General features: G+C 43.4%; 1 protein-coding gene across 4 annotated transcripts in view; it reads left to right on the top strand.

Annotated features, from left to right (window-relative positions):
- TSPAN14 (tetraspanin 14) overlaps positions 1-17139 on the top strand; it is a 47726-nt gene that overhangs the window by 7065 nt on the left and 23522 nt on the right. For 3 of the 4 annotated variants that reach the window (NM_001397716.1, XM_040702332.2, XM_046942798.1), the window contains one exon: positions 16300-16397. In NM_001397716.1, the coding sequence (NP_001384645.1) occupies positions 16317-16397 (81 nt within the window). In that variant the 5' untranslated portion in view covers positions 16300-16316. Of the gene's footprint in view, positions 1-13569; positions 15726-16299; positions 16398-17139 lie in introns of those variants that run through there. The other variant, XM_046942799.1, reaches the window with a different exon arrangement.

Genomic DNA, 17139 nt, shown 5'->3' with positions numbered 1-17139 from the left:
TTTCTTCTCTCTGTGTGCATCGAACTACAGCTGTGCACTTTCAGAGTGTCTGCCTATAGCCGCTGAGTGTATAGCCAAGTTTGCCTCACGTACTCACGTTATTCTTAGTTCCATCTGGAACCTTTCTGAATCATAATTTGGACAATATAAGTACATACGTTACTTCTGTTGGTTTCCTTCCTTAGTGAGTGGTGGGGAGGATATTTTAAGATATTGGGATAGTGATAGGACAAGAGGGAATGGTTTTAAGTTGAGACAGGGGAGGTTGAGGTTAGATATTAGGAGGAAGTTTTTCACCCAGAGCGTGGTGATGCACTGGAACAGGTTGCCCAAGGAGGCTGTGGGTGCCCCATCCCTGGAGGCATTCAAGGCCAGGCTGGATGTGGCTCTGGGAAGCCTGGTCTGCTGGTTGGCGACCCTGCATGTAGCACGGGGGTTGGAACTGGATGATCATTGTGGTCCTTTTCAGTCCTGGCCGTTCTGTGGTTCTGTGTTTTGGCAGTATCAGATTTTTCTGGTGCTGTTTTTTGTTTTGGTTTTGCTTTTGGTTTCCTCTTTTCCCCAGAGGTCCTAACACCTGTGATCTCTTGGACAAAGCGCAAGCCCTTGGAGGGTGAAAAGGTATGCCCTGCATCTTGCTTATAAGTGCTCAGCGGGGTGATGATTTTCTTTCCTCTCTCAGTGAGTGAGGCATTTGATGTCCTGAGCAACTTTATGCTGATAATGTATGTGTGAGACGGTAGGTTACTGAGGTACGGATGGTTATTTGAGATCACAGCACTTATCTGCTCAGCAGAGGTTTTACGTGCAAGGACAGTCAAGTAGGAATTCTGGGCTATGGATTGGTATGAAGTAGAAATGAGCTATGGGGGAAATGTATTTTGCAGCTTTTGTCTATTTCTTAAACAAATTCAGGTTACCTGTGTTTTTTAGAATGGGACTTCTTATCCACTATCCATTGGCACAGGAAGAATGCTTGGGGGTAAGGAGTTGAACAGGTGAATATGGACATGGTGAAACTGCCTATCCTTGGAAGACTTTTGTGATCAAAATTACACTACCACTAAAAAAGCAGATTTAAGAAGTAATATCCCAGAAGTTTAGAAATTCATCTACTGAAAGACAGTGTGGATGTTGGTTACGTGGTTGGTTGGTTATTTTTTTGCTTGTTTTAGTTAATGGTTTCACTCTTTGGTTGGCAAGGCCTTGCTAAAGGCTAGGATCTAAAAATAAATCCAAGTCACTGAAAGCTGATATTCTCTGTCTAGTCTCTGTTCTGTATCATCTTTACTCAATGTAAACTGATGCAGTTTGGTTCCTCTGTGTTCAAATGTTATCTCCACTCCCCTAGTAAAGTAAGGAGACTAAATCAGAAGAAGCCTCAATTCTTAACTTTGGGCATTAATACAAGTTTTACTTGGCATTTAGTGTAGTGTGAAGTAATTTATCTTATGCTGCTTTCCTGTCTCAAACCTCTCTGCGTCCCTCCTTGGCCCCTTAGAAGAAGAAAATAATAGCAAAAAAAGTCTTCTGTGAGTGCTGTGTTAGGAGCCATGTATCTGTCAGATACGATCTTACATAACAAATACATTATGCTCTGAGCTACCTTTTGCCAGACTTAGGCATGATATGTATGAGGACCGTGAATTCTCTCACTCCAGCCCCAAAATGCAGTCAGATGGGGGTACTTGATTGTTGTTGAAGGTGTGACTCTTCACCCTTAGATTGTAGCAGAAAAGTCATTGACACGGTGTGCTATGAATTTTTCATGTCCAAATGCAAACGTGTAGGTCATCTTTGAAGTTAGCTTGTAACAAACTTCTGCCAGTGAGTAACTGAGGGATATGCTTTAAGATCCTGTTCAGCATCTCATGTCTTGAGGCTGACCTTGATTTTTCTTTGAAGGCAGTTACATCTGGTTTATTAAGTTGTGCTGTGTGGCTGCAAGTCAGCTGCTACTAGTCAATGGGTGTTGTGCTGACAGACTTGTGAGAAGAGTCATAGTGTCAACTGGACAAGTTTCTCATTGTGTATTAGGCGTGGTTTGAGCAGCGCTGAACATGAATAAATGGTGTTCTTGTTCTAATCTCACTGTTAGATTAGAAATTCCAGTGAAGTGTGTGTGGGGGAAGTGGAGTTCACAGGGCTATTGTCAGTGCTGCTTTTATAGATCCTCACTTAAGTGATTTCTCACCTTTTGCACACACACACAAAAATTCCCTTGAATGAGGTATGGCAAAATGTGGGCTTTGGAAGCAAGACAGAAGAGATGCATGTAACTAGCTTACATGTGATGCAAGGATGTTTTTAGTTGCAGGCTTTCTGTGCCATGCTGCCTTGCACTGTGGCTTCCTGGGTCAAAACTTCCCCGTTCTGGTAAAAGGGGCCTCTGTACTTCAGCATTCATGGCATATTTTGAAAGCTGTGAACAGGCTGTAATTCATAAAATCCATGAGTATTCCATGACTGTGGTGTCCCTTTGTTAAGCTTTTTCTCTGAAATAAGGAAATAAGCACCCAAACAAGATTTTTCATTAGCTTGGAGCAGGTATTGCAGAAGGCTGCTGTGGGAGCAGCAGCTAAAGGAATCCAAAGCAGCTATTTTCCTTGCTAGTGTTACAAGCCCTAAAGCCTAGGGGTCTTCTAGAGATGTGTTGTAAGCTTGCTTGAGGGGATTGATGCAGCCTTCCAGCCTGTAGTTCTGGAACAGCATCTTTCTCCTTGGCCCTTTGACTCATGCTCAGCCAAAAGCTTCCAGTAAAGAAAAGGTGAAGAACGATGTCAGGTATCTTCAGAGTGAAGCTGATCAAGGTTTGTTATGTATGGGTTTTAGTTTAACAATTAGGGCCTCATAACATTATTGAAATCTGATGATCCTCTCAGGAAATGAAGGGGGGGGGGAACCCAGAGCTTTCTGGCTTTGCACAGCTTCATTTTCAAACAGTTTTAATTCAATGTCATTGTAGATTTTGTGTGTTAATTCTTTTGCTTTGCAAGTGAGCTTCTCTGGATTCCTGAACAAAACCTGTCTTTAGTATGGCCAGTGAGCTGAAAAATCGTTGTTAGTTCTGGTAGTTTAAGTGTGACACAGGTGAGAATTACAGCAGAAGATCTAACTGGTGGAAAGTAGTGATCCTTAAAAGTTGTCAGGATAAGGGATGCTGCTGTTTGCAGCTGAAACCACTGGTTGGAATGGCCAGGCTGGACTTGCTTGCTAGTCTGACCCAACTCTTGGAATTGAAGCCCGTCTTTGAGACGACAGAGCTATTGTTCTGCCCAACTTCTCACACTTCTGTTCTCATACAATGCAGATAGCTTAGAGTGACGGAAACTAAAATAGGCAGAGTATGTGAGGAAATGCATCCAAACATGGGCCTCTTTGCAGGATGTAAAAGATAGTTTGTTTTCCTCTGTGGTTCAAGTGATGCCTCAGCACCTGTTGTTAAGGGGGCACCAGCGCTTGCTTTTCCTTCAGTGTTTTCTGTCTCTTGTCCTTTTGGGGGGGGAGCAAGAGAACAGTAGTTTCTCTTTCCTTGTAGTGAGCCTCATATATGATGGGTGGATTTCCACTCTTACCCAGAGTGTCTGCTTAAGTGTTGTTCTTCCTGAGAACTGTTTCTGTGTCATTGTCTTTACTGAAGTCCATATAAAAGCTGAAAGAAAGCTTTCGGGCAGTCTTTGTTGTTAATCTGAACTTGTTAATCTGAACGTCAAAGAGAAGGGTGTAGTACACGTAGATGTTGTTGAGCATTGTCTTGGTTTTGGTAGGAGCTGTATGCTCTCAGTCAGGCACTTCTGACGCACTGAGCAAGCAGTCTTCCATGTGAAGACCTGTACTGAAGCTCACCAAGGGAGCTGGTTCTCTTCCTTTGGCCCTAGTGGCCCCAAGTCCCTTTCCAGTCATCTTTTCACTCTTTTAAAGGCTTACGTTCTGTTGAAACAAATAGGTGGGAAGTTAGTGAGAGGAACCTCAGAAGACAGTGAGGTGACTTCAAAACGTACAGCGCATTGACATTATGTGGGTTATTTTGACAGCGTGGTTATAGCAGTGGTCTGATTCTGCAGAGCAGAAGGGAGTTCAGCTGTAAGATTTGTCCATCTGGGATGAATGGACAGGGAAGGTGTCTTTGAGCTCTGGTTTGTTTGCTTTTTTTTTTGGGCTGTGCTGTTTGTGTAACCAGTGATGTTGTCAGCATGATAAGATGGCAGTTTACTGTGTTACAGTTTTCTTTTCTTTCCCCAGAGGTATTTATTTTCTCCTCTGATTAAAGGTGCAGATGGGACTGTTTCTGTGCCACCTCAGTGCCTGTGGGTTCTACCGGTGCCTTTGCTGTTTCCTGCCGCAGAGCCCAATATCTTTGTGTTCAGCACTGCTGCCTGACCTGCACTGCTGTGATTTGCTGTACTGTGTAGTTGTTGGCATGCCCTGTGTGAGGTGGACAGCTTGTTTTTCCTCTTTCCCCTGGAGAGGACGTGAGTCTTCCGGTGAAACAGTTGAGGGTTTCTCATGACCCTGTCTGAATCTGGCTACTGGAGGAGGGACTGGAGTGTTTCGACCCCTGTCTGAGCAGCCTAGAGCAGCTTGTTTGTTTCTCTTTGCCTTGTGGTAGTGTGGACAATATGCTGTGCAAACCTACCTGCTGCGTCTCCTGAAGCCTTCACTGTTTTCTATCTCTTTGGGCCCAGAAATGTAGTCTCCTGAAGAGCTGGTAGTGGTTGGGTGTGGGAGATGTTTGTTGAATGCTCTTTTGTCACTTCTCTAATGTTTTCCAGTGTTGAGTGTTGGAGGTTTACGTGCTACTCCTTTTTCTGAAAGTCACTTAAGTGCGTTTTTTTTTTTTTAACCAGGAAGTCAGTTGGTAGGAAGCATGGTTGTCATACTGCAGCTGAGCTGTCTGTGCAGCCACAAAGAACTATTTTCTCCTGTGGCCTATGAGCCCACAGTTGGCCTGCCCAGCACGTAAAGCGAGGTGCTCCTGGGCGTGGAGCAGGGTTGCAACAGAGGGCAGACTTTGCATGAGGTCTCCAAACCCAATACAGGCTTCAAAATATTTTTTAACCACCCCCAAAAGTTGGTTTTTGTGGTGGTGGGGGGGGGGGAGGGGGATTGTACGTTTTAGGAATGAGCATTCCTCCTGGGCTTTGAAACACAACTCCTGGTACTTAAGGGAGGTGAGGGGGTGGGAAGGGCAAAATGGAATCTCTTATGGATTCAGCTCCATGTCATGTCTGTGATGTGGACACAGCATTGTTAAAGCAGAACAAACAGTGAGCATAATAAGTATTGCAGATAAATGCCTTTGCTTCCCAACATGCTTGTTGCTTTTAATGGGGATACTTTGATCTCGTTTAAATCGGTAGAGACATTCAGTGTAAAGTCTAAAAAATGTCATGCAGATACAGACAGACTGCACGTTGTACTCAAAGCAAGGGGCACTTAAAGGAAAAAAAAAGACAACAACCAAACAAATTATATGCTAGTCATTCTTTCAGCGTGTATTACTATAATCAACCTCCTATTTTTCTCCGTGGGGAAAAAAAAGAAAATAAGGGGTGGCCTGCTATGATAGAGTGATGGCTTCGGTGGATGGGGGAAGGGCGATGGATGTCATCTACTTGGCAAAGCCTTTGACAAGGTCCCCAACCACATCCCTCTCTAAATTGGAAAGGTGTTGATTTGAAGGATGGACTGTTCGATGGATTAGGAATTGGCTGGCTGGTCACAGCCAAGGGGTTGTGATGAATGGTTCTGTGTCAGAGTGGAGGCCGGTCACAAGCAGTGTCCCTCAGGGGTTGGTCTTGGGTCCAATGCTCTTCAACATCTTCATCAATGACATAGATGATGGTATCGAGTGCACCCTCAGCAACTTTGCACATCACACCAAGCTGAGGAGTGCAGTAGATATATGTTGGAAGGAAGGGAAGCCATCCAGAGTGACCTGGACAGGCTGGAGAAGTGGGCCCATGAAAAGCTCATGAGGTTCAATAAGGCCAAGAGCAGGGTGCTGCACTTAGGTCGGGGCAATCCCAGGTGTTTATACAAACTGGGGGGAAGGTCTTCTTGAGAGCAGCCCTGTGGAGAAGGACTCTGGGGTCCTGGTGGACGAGAAGCTGGACATGAGCCAGCAGTGTGTGCTTGCAGCCCAGAAGGCCAACTGTGTTCTGGGCTGCATTTAAAAAGGGGTGGACAGTAGGGAGAGGGAGGTGATTATCCCCCTCTACTCAGCTCTTGTGAGGCCCCATCTGGAGTACTGTGTCCAGGCCTGGGGCCCCCAGTACAGGAAGGACGTGGAGCTCTTGGAGCTGGTCCAGAGGAGGGCCCCTAAGATGATCAGAGGGCTGGAGCGCCTCTCCTATGAGGAGAGATTGAGGGAACTGGGCTTGTATAGCTTGGAGAAGAGAAGACTCCAGGAAGACCTCATTGTGGCCTTCCAGTACTTGAAGGGAGTGTATAAACAGGAGGGGGAATGGCTGTTTACAAGGGTGGGTAGTAATAGGACAAGGGGGAATGGTTTTAAACTGAGACAGGGCAGGTTTAGGTTGGATATTAGGAGGAAGTTTTTCACCCAGAGGGTGTTGACACACTGGAACAGGTTGCCCAAGGAGGCTGTGGATGCCCCGTCCCTGGAGGCATTTGAGGTGAGGCTGGATGTGGCTCTGGGCAGCCTGGTCTGGTGGTTGGCGACCCTGCACGTAGCAGGGGAGTTGAAACTAGATGGTCATTGTGGTCGTTTTCGACTGAGATCATTCTGTGATTGTTACATCCTTTTTGGCTGAAAAGTAACTGGAGGTGAGAACAAGTGTTATCCCTGGAAGTCGAAGAGAGCTGCAGTGTGTATGAAAGGTTAGGGTGATGTTTGTTGACAAAGAGTAGATGTGTCATCTAAGAAAGTTGGTGGCATCTTGCCTTTTTCTAAGTTCTGACCTACTGCTGCAGTACAAAGTGGTGCCGTGGGTGAAGGAACCATCTTGTTCTTGAAACGTTTTGGGTCTGGGTGGGGTTATGGGAGGGAGCCGACAATGGAGTATGTTTTGTCTGCTGGATAACTAAATATTAAGAAAATTATCACCCAAACTGGAATTCCTGGATTCCTAAATGAAATGCTTATTTTGACGAGGATTCCAATACTTTGTATTGCAAGGGAAATAATAATAATAAAAAATAATAATAATCCAATTGCATAATTATTTTAATTTGGGGCTAGGAGTTTTGCCTCACTGCTGTTAATGTTATAGCAAGTGGGTATGTGTCTGCTCTCAGGATAGGCCGTAGAAAGCAGCTGAGGAGTTCTGGTCAGCTGCTTGTTCTGACAGGCTTTGCTCCCTGAAGTGAATCAACTCCTGGTGAGAACGACTGACACACTTCTGTTTCCCAGTATCTGAATATGTGAAGGAGAAAAGGCCAAAATAGCTTGTGGTTTGTGTCTATAACCTGTCCATTGCTGGAGGAATGCGTGAGGCCCTGGGTAGCCTGGTCTAGTATTAGACATGGAGATTGGCAGCCCTGCTTGCAGCAGGGGATTGGAGCTTCATGATCCTTGAGGTCCCTTCCAACCCAAGCCATTCTGTGATTCTGTACTAAATTAGTTACTACGTGTAGGTAACCTTCTAATTAGGTGAAACTGTAATAGCTTTAATAAAGACTTCTCATAGTCATTAAACGTTATTCCAGACATTTCCAAGTGATTAAGGAGCCATTCATTGAACTGTTGTCTGTAGTGTCAACTTGATTTTTCCTGCTACAGTCAGTCTGATTTCTAATTTGCAGGGATGGGTTATTCTGTAGTGCTTTAGAAGGTAAGATCAATAAAGGCTTTATGTCTTGTATTCTTGATGTGTACTGTTCTCAAATACTAATACAGAGCCTAGCAGCTTCCCTGTTCTACTGTTTTTCACTTGTTCCTGCCCGTGTTCAGAAGTACTGGCTTTTTGACTCAGTTTACTCAACATTTATTTCTCTTTCTGTTTCCCAGCTTCTGCAGTCAGCTACTTTGAGCAGATTCCTCCTAAACTAGGTCAGAGGTGTCTTTTTAGTAGGTATCCTTTCACAAATCGCTGCTATATGTCAGCAGGTTTCCCTGTTCACTTATGACTTTAGTGAACCTGAAGTCAGCAAAGCAAGAGTAGCATAAGTCTGGTCAAGTTCAGTACATTGTTGAGTTGTTCCTCTCCTCAGTGTCAGTAGTTCAAGTTATTTGCAAATTGCTCTGGAATTAATGCCTCCTATTTCTTGTGGAATTAAGATTGAAAAAGATCCCTAAGATAATCTAGTCCAGGTGTGTCTGACCTGTGGCTGGACCCAGCTCTCAGTGCAGCCCATGCCATCGTGGTGGTTCTGCATCCATCACTCAGCAACAATCAAACTGTCATTGTGTGCTGGGCACTGTCTGGGCTGCAGCCAGGGGAGGGGGAGGGGGAGGTGCATTGCTAACTCCATCTTTTGGGCCTGTGGCACATACTCAATCACTTCAGACCTCGCTGTTGGGGAATAATGCAGTGATTGCCAGTATTAATATTTCAACCTTCCTCATGGCATCTCAGATGAAAACAGAACCCCAGAGAAATAAAAATCACGATAAAGGAAGGGTGCTCAATTAGAAATGGACAGATGAGTACTCTTTATCAAGATAAATAGTATGACTGTATGCTTCATTTGTGAGCAAACTGTCAGTACTCAAAGATTGCAGATCATATATTTTCCAACTGTAAAAACTTGCTGCGAAATCAGATGCACGTTAAGGAATGCTTTGTAAAGACAAGATAGCAGAACTGAAAAAATGGTTGTCATCTCAACAAAAACTTCTGTCAAGAGACATTAGAACTCAAATGTACTCTGTCGTGAAAGCTTGTTGCATAGTTGCAAATAGGATTACCAAAAAAAAAAAAGATCAAAACCATTTCCTTATGGTGAGTTTACGAACCAGTGTTTGGAAAGCATGGCAGCTGTAATGTCGTGATTTAAAAACAAAGAACAAAAATCCAGAAACACCCCCCCCTCTCTCCCCCGCTAATGTCTAATTTTGTGCTTTGGCAATAGTTGAAAGTACTGATACTACAGATAAGGCTCAACTTGCCATTTTCATTACAGATGTTGATAATAAATTTGTCACTGAAAAAGTGACTGCTTTGGTGCCACTGAAGGGCACAGCTAAATCTTTTGATCTATAAGAAGCAGGGAAAATGACGATGAAGTGATTTTCTTTAACCCTTTTCAACATAACTGGTGTAGCTACTGGAGGCGCCCCTGCAAACCAGCTCAAGTTATGGAAAACAATTTTATGTACTGTGATGTGTTGTCTAAACATAGTCCTGTCAACAGTAAAATATATACATAATTGCTTTCCGTTTTGATAAAGGCATTTGAGAACAAGTTTCAAGATATCCAGTGAAGTCAGCCTTTTTTTTTTTCTTTGTAAAATCATGACTCCATTTTCAGTTGACTTAATTACTTTAGCTGCACATTTTCTGATGGAACATACGGAGTTGTAATCAGACGTTCAGCTGAGAGAAAAAACTTTGTCATGTTTCTTTATTAGTCTTTTATAAGATCTGTCTTCCTGTGATCATGGTCAACCATCAGCACCATGTCCCTAAGTGCCACATCTGCAACTTCTTTGAAAGCTTCTGGGGACAGTGACTACCACTTCCATGGGCAGCCTGTTGAGTGCTTTTTTTTTTTTTCCCATTAAAATTACACTAGATGAAAAGAGCTCAGCAGTACTATTTGAGAGAGCAAATTCTAAGCTACAAACCACCATTTTTCACTGTAGTGTCCGCCGTCAGTTATGCGTTTTCACCAACACTGAACAAAAGCCTACACGCTGTGCTCATAGCTATCTGCACCAGTGCAGGTGCCCTGCTGTTGCCACTGCTGAAATGCACCTCTCACTGTGCTGACACGCGCTGTTTGGTTTCCATAGCTGTTTAGCAGGTGTTGGAGGCATTTTTTCCCTGCGTGGAGGAATTTGTTTCCACACCTTTCCTTCCTATGTGCTTCCATGTCAAACACCCTTTTGGCAGGCTGCCCCTCTGCTGCCGTCTACCACACAGCAACAAAATGCAATGGGATACAGGAGGGAAGTACTATTTACAAAGGCAGATTAGAGGGTGACAGTACCCTCCCTTACTCTGCTTCCAGCCCCTTCTTGATGCAGGCTGGGATGCAGTTGGCCTTCCTAGCTGCAAGCTTGTGCTACTGGCTCATGCAGTTTTTCATCCATCAGGACCCCTGAGTCTTTCTCTGCAGGGCTGCTCTCCATGAGTTCTCTTCTTAGTCTGTACACGTCCCAGGGATTGCCTTGACCCAAGTGCAACGCCTTGTACTTGGCTTTGTTGAACTTGACTAAGTTCTCATTGACCCACTTCTTGAGCCTGTCCAGGGCCCTTAGGGTGGCGTCTCTTCCTTCTATGGTGTCAGCTGCACCACTCAGCTTAATGTCAACTGCAGACTTGCTGAGAATGCACTCAATCATGCTATGTCATTGACAGAGATATTAAAGAGCACAGGTCCCAAGGTGGAAGCCCTGGGGGATATCATTTGTGACCAGCCTCAGTTTGGAGGTAAGGCTGTGGTGTGTGACATCATGGAATGCTTTTTGCAAGTGTAGGTAGATGGCATGACTTGCCTTTCCTTTATCTGCTGACACTGTCACTCTGTCATAGAATGCCACCAATTTTATCAGGCAAATTGTCTCATAGAGTTTGTGTTGGAGCAAATTGTGCTACTAACATTCTTCAAACAATTTGAGGACTTCGAATTTTCAGCATGGTACAGAAACATGAGCCCCAAGGGGTAATGTTTTATGAAATCTGTCCGGCTTTAGTCCTGTTTTCCATTAATTTCAGAAGGCTGTTAGCAGCCATTATTTCTCTAACAAGATAGGGGTAACGTGTTCACAGTGTCTGTCTTGCATCTGGGATCTTTCACAATTTGAACAGTGAAAACAACCATTGTGTTGAGTAATCTTCGCATTTCCCCTAACAATGAGCTGACTTTATTCTGCTCTTCTGGATTGCAGTTGAAGTACTGAACCCTTATTTCATTAAGAGAAACTTGTGTTTCGTTAGGGACTAGTGTAAGAGTTCCTGGGATAGAAAATAACCAAAATGAATATGACACATCCTTGCAGAGCCTTCTGAATCATGGGAAGTGTCTCCCATTTTCAGGAACAGATTAGTTGCAAGAGCTGGAAGTCTTATCAGTTCTTCTTGTCATCCAGACTCAGTCCTTGTACATGAAGAGTTGATGCCCGGTACCTGGATATTGTACTGAACGTTGTTACTGTTGTCAGCTTATCTTTGGGATGTGGGAGGAGCAGCCTAAATGTGCCTTTTAGTGCCTTCTGAAGTGAGAGCAATTAAGGAACTGTGAAATGGAGCAGAGAACATCCAGCTCAGGGATATTTGTCTTTGAGTTTCACGCACAGAACGAATAAGCAGAGAACCCTAAACTCTATTGATTGAACTCCTCCAAAAAAACGATGCTGTTTTTTTTTAATTTCCAATGACAGCATTTCAAATCAATCAGCTGTTGTTTTTGGTATGGAGTTGATGTTGATAGCAGAGTGGCATTGAGTAGGCAGATGCAAACAAAGCAGTAGGCCCCGGTGCATCTCATATTGTGGAGTTCTCCTCACTGCTCTATGCTTCTTGTGTCTCTGTTCTTTTGCTTCACCATCTTCATACGGGCTTAATGCTTTGTATGGATGATTGATGGGGGGAACAGCCACTGGCTTACTAAGTCATTTTTTTTTTTGTCTTAGTTGTGCCCCCTGTCCCCTTGCTTTGTCCACTTCAGCATGTTAACATTCTGTCTGCAATGCTGGTGTAGGCAGACATCACAGTGGCACCACATTTCCTTGAGCGCCCTGGATAAGCTGGCAGAACTTCTGACCTCCCAGCCTTGCCCTCGTGCCACCACATGGCTGCATCCACTGCTGCCGTTAGTGTGCCTCTGGCAAGATGAATTGGAAGATTAACGCCGCTTTCTTAGCGTATTTCACAGTACATTGCAGGATTGATTTGAATATTTGCTTAATGGTTCACTGTATGATTGTTCCCATATGCTTATGAATGCCTGTGGATTTTAGGAGGGGGCAGGGCAAGGGGATTGGACTTCACGCAGTGGCCATGCTGGCATAAACTGCAAAACGTGAGTGTTGGCCTGGGTCTTGCCAGTAAAGCCAGTGCTGCTTCATGCTCAAAAGTCTGTGGGCTTAGATTCAGAGTTGTGTGTTCCAGTTGTTCCAGTTCTAGATTGACATCTTATGTTTGAGGATTTCCTTGCATATCCAGATGAGATTAATAAATCACAGCTGTTTTTACGGGAGTTGATCCGTAGACTGAGTATCACTGCTGTTGCAGGAAGGTAAAAGTGAAATTGGTAGATGTGGAAATGCTTTTGAAATGGCAGCAGTCTCTTAAACAACATGCTTTCTTCCTGAAAGCTCTAAACAGTAAGTTACCAATTCTACCAAAGCAGCTGTGCTCTGTTCAGAAATGGGTTTTGTTTTGAGTGGGTGAGACAGCCTGACTTGCTTTGTAAGAAGTACAGTAGAGAAAGTTAGTAATCAGCTCTGCCTACATGCTACTATAGGCTTCCAAGTGTTTTGTAGTACTGTCTAACTGTACTGTGATGTAAATTACATGAAGTATTGACGAAGCAGATCTTTAAACTGCTATCAGATGCTTCCTGCATTTGAAAACAGCACTGCTTTTAGTATAAACATGAGGAAGGTGGCTGTGCAGCTTTGAGTGGGTTGTCTGCTCTGTTTATTTGTAGGATTGTGGAAAAAACAGCTAGACATAGCTACACTTCAGATTTAGTATGTCAGAAAGTTCATCCCACATCGGTAGTGACTATACTGCTCCACATGGCGTTTGGTGGTCCACTGGGGGAACCAAAATGATTGCGATGGGGATAAACGAAGGCAGTAGGTCAAACATGCTCTCTACAGACAGGCATTCCAGAAGGTAATGTTTGTCTCAGGAGCCCTGTGCTGTTGTAGGACATCTGCTGGCAACCAAGAATGGGTGCTGGAAGTACTGCCCTCCTGCCATTTGCAAGCATTAAAACACTTTGCTTTTTCATCCTGCGGCAGTCCTGTGGCTGGTGTCGGCTGGGTCATTCTGCCCACTGTATGGGGAAGTGAGGAGAAATATGTTTGGTGCAAGCTGTTGGTTAAAAGAATGACTTAAGCGGGCAACCATGCTTATCAGTAGGGACGCTTCTGATACTGTTGTTCCTAACTAATTCCTTTGTACTTGAAATTGAAATAATGGGTGAGTTTTTAACTCCTTATATCAGAGAGGGCAACCCAACAAAAAGCAGGACTTCAGACTCTGTGTTTTGGTTCCTGAAATTGTTTGCTTTCCTTTCTGCCTCAGACTGTGTTTTTCAGGTCTGTCTGGCAGATCCCAGCTTTTATGAGATGCATGTGAGGCACTTTGCTGTCTGAATGCCAACTGCAGCCAGCTCTTGTAATTGCAGCAGCAAAAGCAACATTGCTCAATTGTAATATGTGCAGCTTTAAGTTGCAGTTTCTGTCTCTTGCGAGATTCTCATTTTCGTGGGGGAGTGAAGAAAAAACAGCAGTAGAGGCCTTGGTATGCCTGCGACAGATGAACTTGTTTGTACTGGCAGTTGTTGTCTTGCTGCAGTCCAGCCATGCTGATGCATATTGAGATACTGACTTTGCTGTTGTTCCCTAGGATCTTTTCTTTCTCTTCCCCAGACTTGCTGACTTGGACAGTTGCATGAACCTTGGTTGTTGAAATGTAAATTGCCACTTGGAGCTAGAGACGTAGCTATATGCACTGTAAATGAGTTCAAGCTGGGAAAATTAAACGTTTGTTCTTTCTTTAGCTGCAGGTTTAGAAAAGCATGTCGGTAAAGTGGTATTCAAACCAATTTTCTTCACTTCGTCTTGTAACTGCAAGATTCCTAAATGTGATCTGTGAAAGTGGGTGGGTTGAAAATGTCAGTTAAGTAAAGTTGAAGCTGGGCATGAGGAAGCAGAACTGTCTACATCTTGGTAACGTGTCTTGCAAAACTCGGCTTACGTGAATGCCTGGATTACTACTTCTAAAGAAGTGGCTGCCAGTAACTGCCCATACTGCTGTAAAGTACAGCTTCCATTGTTAAAACAGTGTTTTGTGCATACTTGGTGTGACGTGGTGTTTGTGTGGTTTTTAGTTTGTCTTGATTATCAATGAAGTGTGTGCATGAAAAGCACCCTAGTTATAGGGTGAACTTTTGCCTTGTAAACTTGTTTTCAGTATTTGGTTAAAACTAAATGAGATGAAACTTGTGTACTGTGGAAATACTAAGCTCAGGTGTTAGTGGTGAATTTCCGGACTGTAGCACGATAAGTTTTGCTGGTTTTCTTTCTGTAAGAATGTACAGTAGCTCCTTTAATCTTTCTGCTGACTGTTGTTTCTCGGAAACCAGTTCATGGTGTGCAGTCAGTGTCTCTCCAGGACTACTGAAGGGGAAAACGCTTCCATTTTGACTTAAATTTACTCCATTTCATGTGGAATTTTCTCAGTTTCTCCTAGTAGCCTTTTAGCAAGCTTTCTGGTTAACAGGGCTTCTCAGTAGTCCTTTATGTAATGATATCAAAACATGGTGATAACAAAACGCCCTTCCACTTCTGTATTTGTGCCTCAAATTTCTTACGAACGGTAGCAAAACTGATAACAGGCTTTTGAAGGCGTGGCTGTTAATTGTCCTGAAGAATTTGTGGAGTCTATGGGTGTGATAGCATGTGGAATGCAGGCATCTGTTTCCTTGCATCCTGCACCACTGATACAATGAGAGAGCTAATACTGTGAATGCAACACTGATTTAGGGAAGAGGTAGGAACTGGGATTCGGTGGTATCAGTTTTACTTTAAGGAAAGGTGAAAGATACTGATACAGAAACTCCATAGCTTTCTCAAGACAGAACTCTTGTCATAAAAGCAGGATTTAAGTCTGTGAACGTCTCATACCTGAACTGTAGCACGTGCTGGCTACACTTTTGGTAGTGGTGCCTGTCATCTATGCTTCTTTTTGGCCAGTGGCATTTAGCATGAAATAGTTTTTAAATGTCACTAAGGTCTGAAAATTCCTTTATTTATTTATTTATTTATTTGGTACGTTCCATCCATGTTAGCTTGGAAGAAACAAATTTTAAGTCTTTCAGTCATGCTTGGTGCACCAAGTCACATGGCTTTCCAATGTTTTTCCATACTTTCCTAAAACAATGGAGTGTTCTATTCTCTAAGTGTTCTCTTTAGGTTTTCTGCATTGTTTCTGTATTTCTGAAAACTATCTGTGTTTGGTTAGGCTGCAAATGGGTTTCCTCCATTGGAAGTTGGAACTGGTGAGGCAGTGTATGTGTCTGGACCACAGAGAGATTGCTGGGGAAATTCTCTAATTGCTTCTGTTGCAAGCACTTCCCAAACAACTTATGGGAAGAAAACAGCGCGTGGAGGACTGAAATCTGGAGCAGCTACTTGCTGTCTGTCGTAGGCAGTACTTGTTATGCAGTCAGTCCTCTGAAACTTGGGTGGGTGGGCGCATGCTTTGTCTCTACAGCTTTAGCTTTCGTATAAGAGCTTCCTCTCTGTTTTTCTGTACGTGGTTTATCTGCAGAGGTGGGTTACTTACAATGCTCTGAAAAGCCTCAGTTCTCTGAAGTGTTTGAGGAACAACTGCAATTCAACCTTATCTCTCCAGTGTACGGTAGGAAGCATGAAAGCAGAACTCTGCGGAGCAGATGAGCTGCTTAATTGTGTCTCTTGTATTCTTAAAAATAAATCCTCTTATAGTGTGCTGTTTCTGTAAAGAAACGTTTTAGTACAGAGGGAAGTCGGAGTACAAGTGCCTGTTGCATTTAGCAGTATAGACACTGAGATTTTCCAGATAACCACTTGGAACATCTTGCTAGCTGGGTTGTTGGTGTGTGATTAGATTTCTGCACAAGTCCACATAGCTGTCAATGTAAATACAATGGCTTTGGGTCACTGACAAGGTTGATGAACGTCAAATTGCTAATGCAGATATTAGGCTGGTTGTTTAGCCAGTTTCCTTCTTGGATGCTGCTTTCTGTTGCCATGTTAGCGTGCTTAGAGAAGATAAGGTTATTAAGCAACAGGTACCTAGAAGGAGTTTGAGGGAAGCAGAAGTTTGTAAGTTTCTGAACAATGTACGGTACAGGTTGACACAGTTTGTTCTTAGCAGAGTGAAAGAGCAGAAAAAAATATCTTTTATGCTTAAGAATCTTTCACTGTTGATTTTCATTTCTTCTTCTCTGCAGACGCTGTGTTATAGAAGATGCACTATTACCGATATTCTAATGCAGAAGTCAGCTGTTGGTACAAATATCTGCTCTTCAGCTACAACATTGTCTTCTGGGTGAGTACAAAATGTACAAATTAGAATAGTTTGGGAGTGCTTCATTTTCTTTAACTTCCTCCACGTTTGTTTGAGAGCTGACTAAAACAATTAATTGAAACCAGGAAGATGATCTGTACTGTACGCCCTGTACGTGCAGAAGCCTATCCCATATGCAAGATGAATTACTCTTGAAATGATTTGGATACTAACTCCCCAGTCTTTTTCTTCCTTGCCCCTCCCTCCTCTCCTACATTGTGAGTGAAGGTAAATGAGTGAAGTAGAGAATTTATTTCTTCAATGCAAGAGTGAAAGAGCTGCTTTAAGGCTTTGGCAAAAGAAAATAGCATAGTTTCAGCTGTTGCTGATGAAGTCTTTTGAATGATGGAGAGCACTAAACACTGGTTGTTTGTGGGGAAATGTTACATGTGCCTTTAAGTGCACTGAAGTGGTATGTTAGGTTGCTTCCCTTTTAATTTAAGTGTCTTCAAATATATCCTTTCAGATCTTGTTTGGTCTTAGTGTTGGAGCAGTGCTGCAGTATGTGCAGCCTATTGAAGAATTGCAACAGAAATGTGTCAACAGCTGGTGTTACACTGTAGTCTTGTCAAGAATTACAGTTACAGTACTGTCAAGGTCTTGAAGGCTTTGCTCCAAGGGCAATAAAATTGCCTATACATGTCTTGAAATAGGGAATAGGGTGCCTGTCATGTGGGCGTATGTTTACTTTCCTAAATTTGAAGAGAGTGCACTATCAGGCATG

This window comes from Gallus gallus, chromosome 6 (assembly GCF_016699485.2).
Source record: "Gallus gallus isolate bGalGal1 chromosome 6, bGalGal1.mat.broiler.GRCg7b, whole genome shotgun sequence".
Lineage (NCBI taxonomy): Eukaryota > Metazoa > Chordata > Aves > Galliformes > Phasianidae > Gallus > Gallus gallus.
The sequence above is the reverse complement of the archived record's forward strand: the minus strand, read 5'-3'. Positions and strand labels throughout refer to the sequence as shown.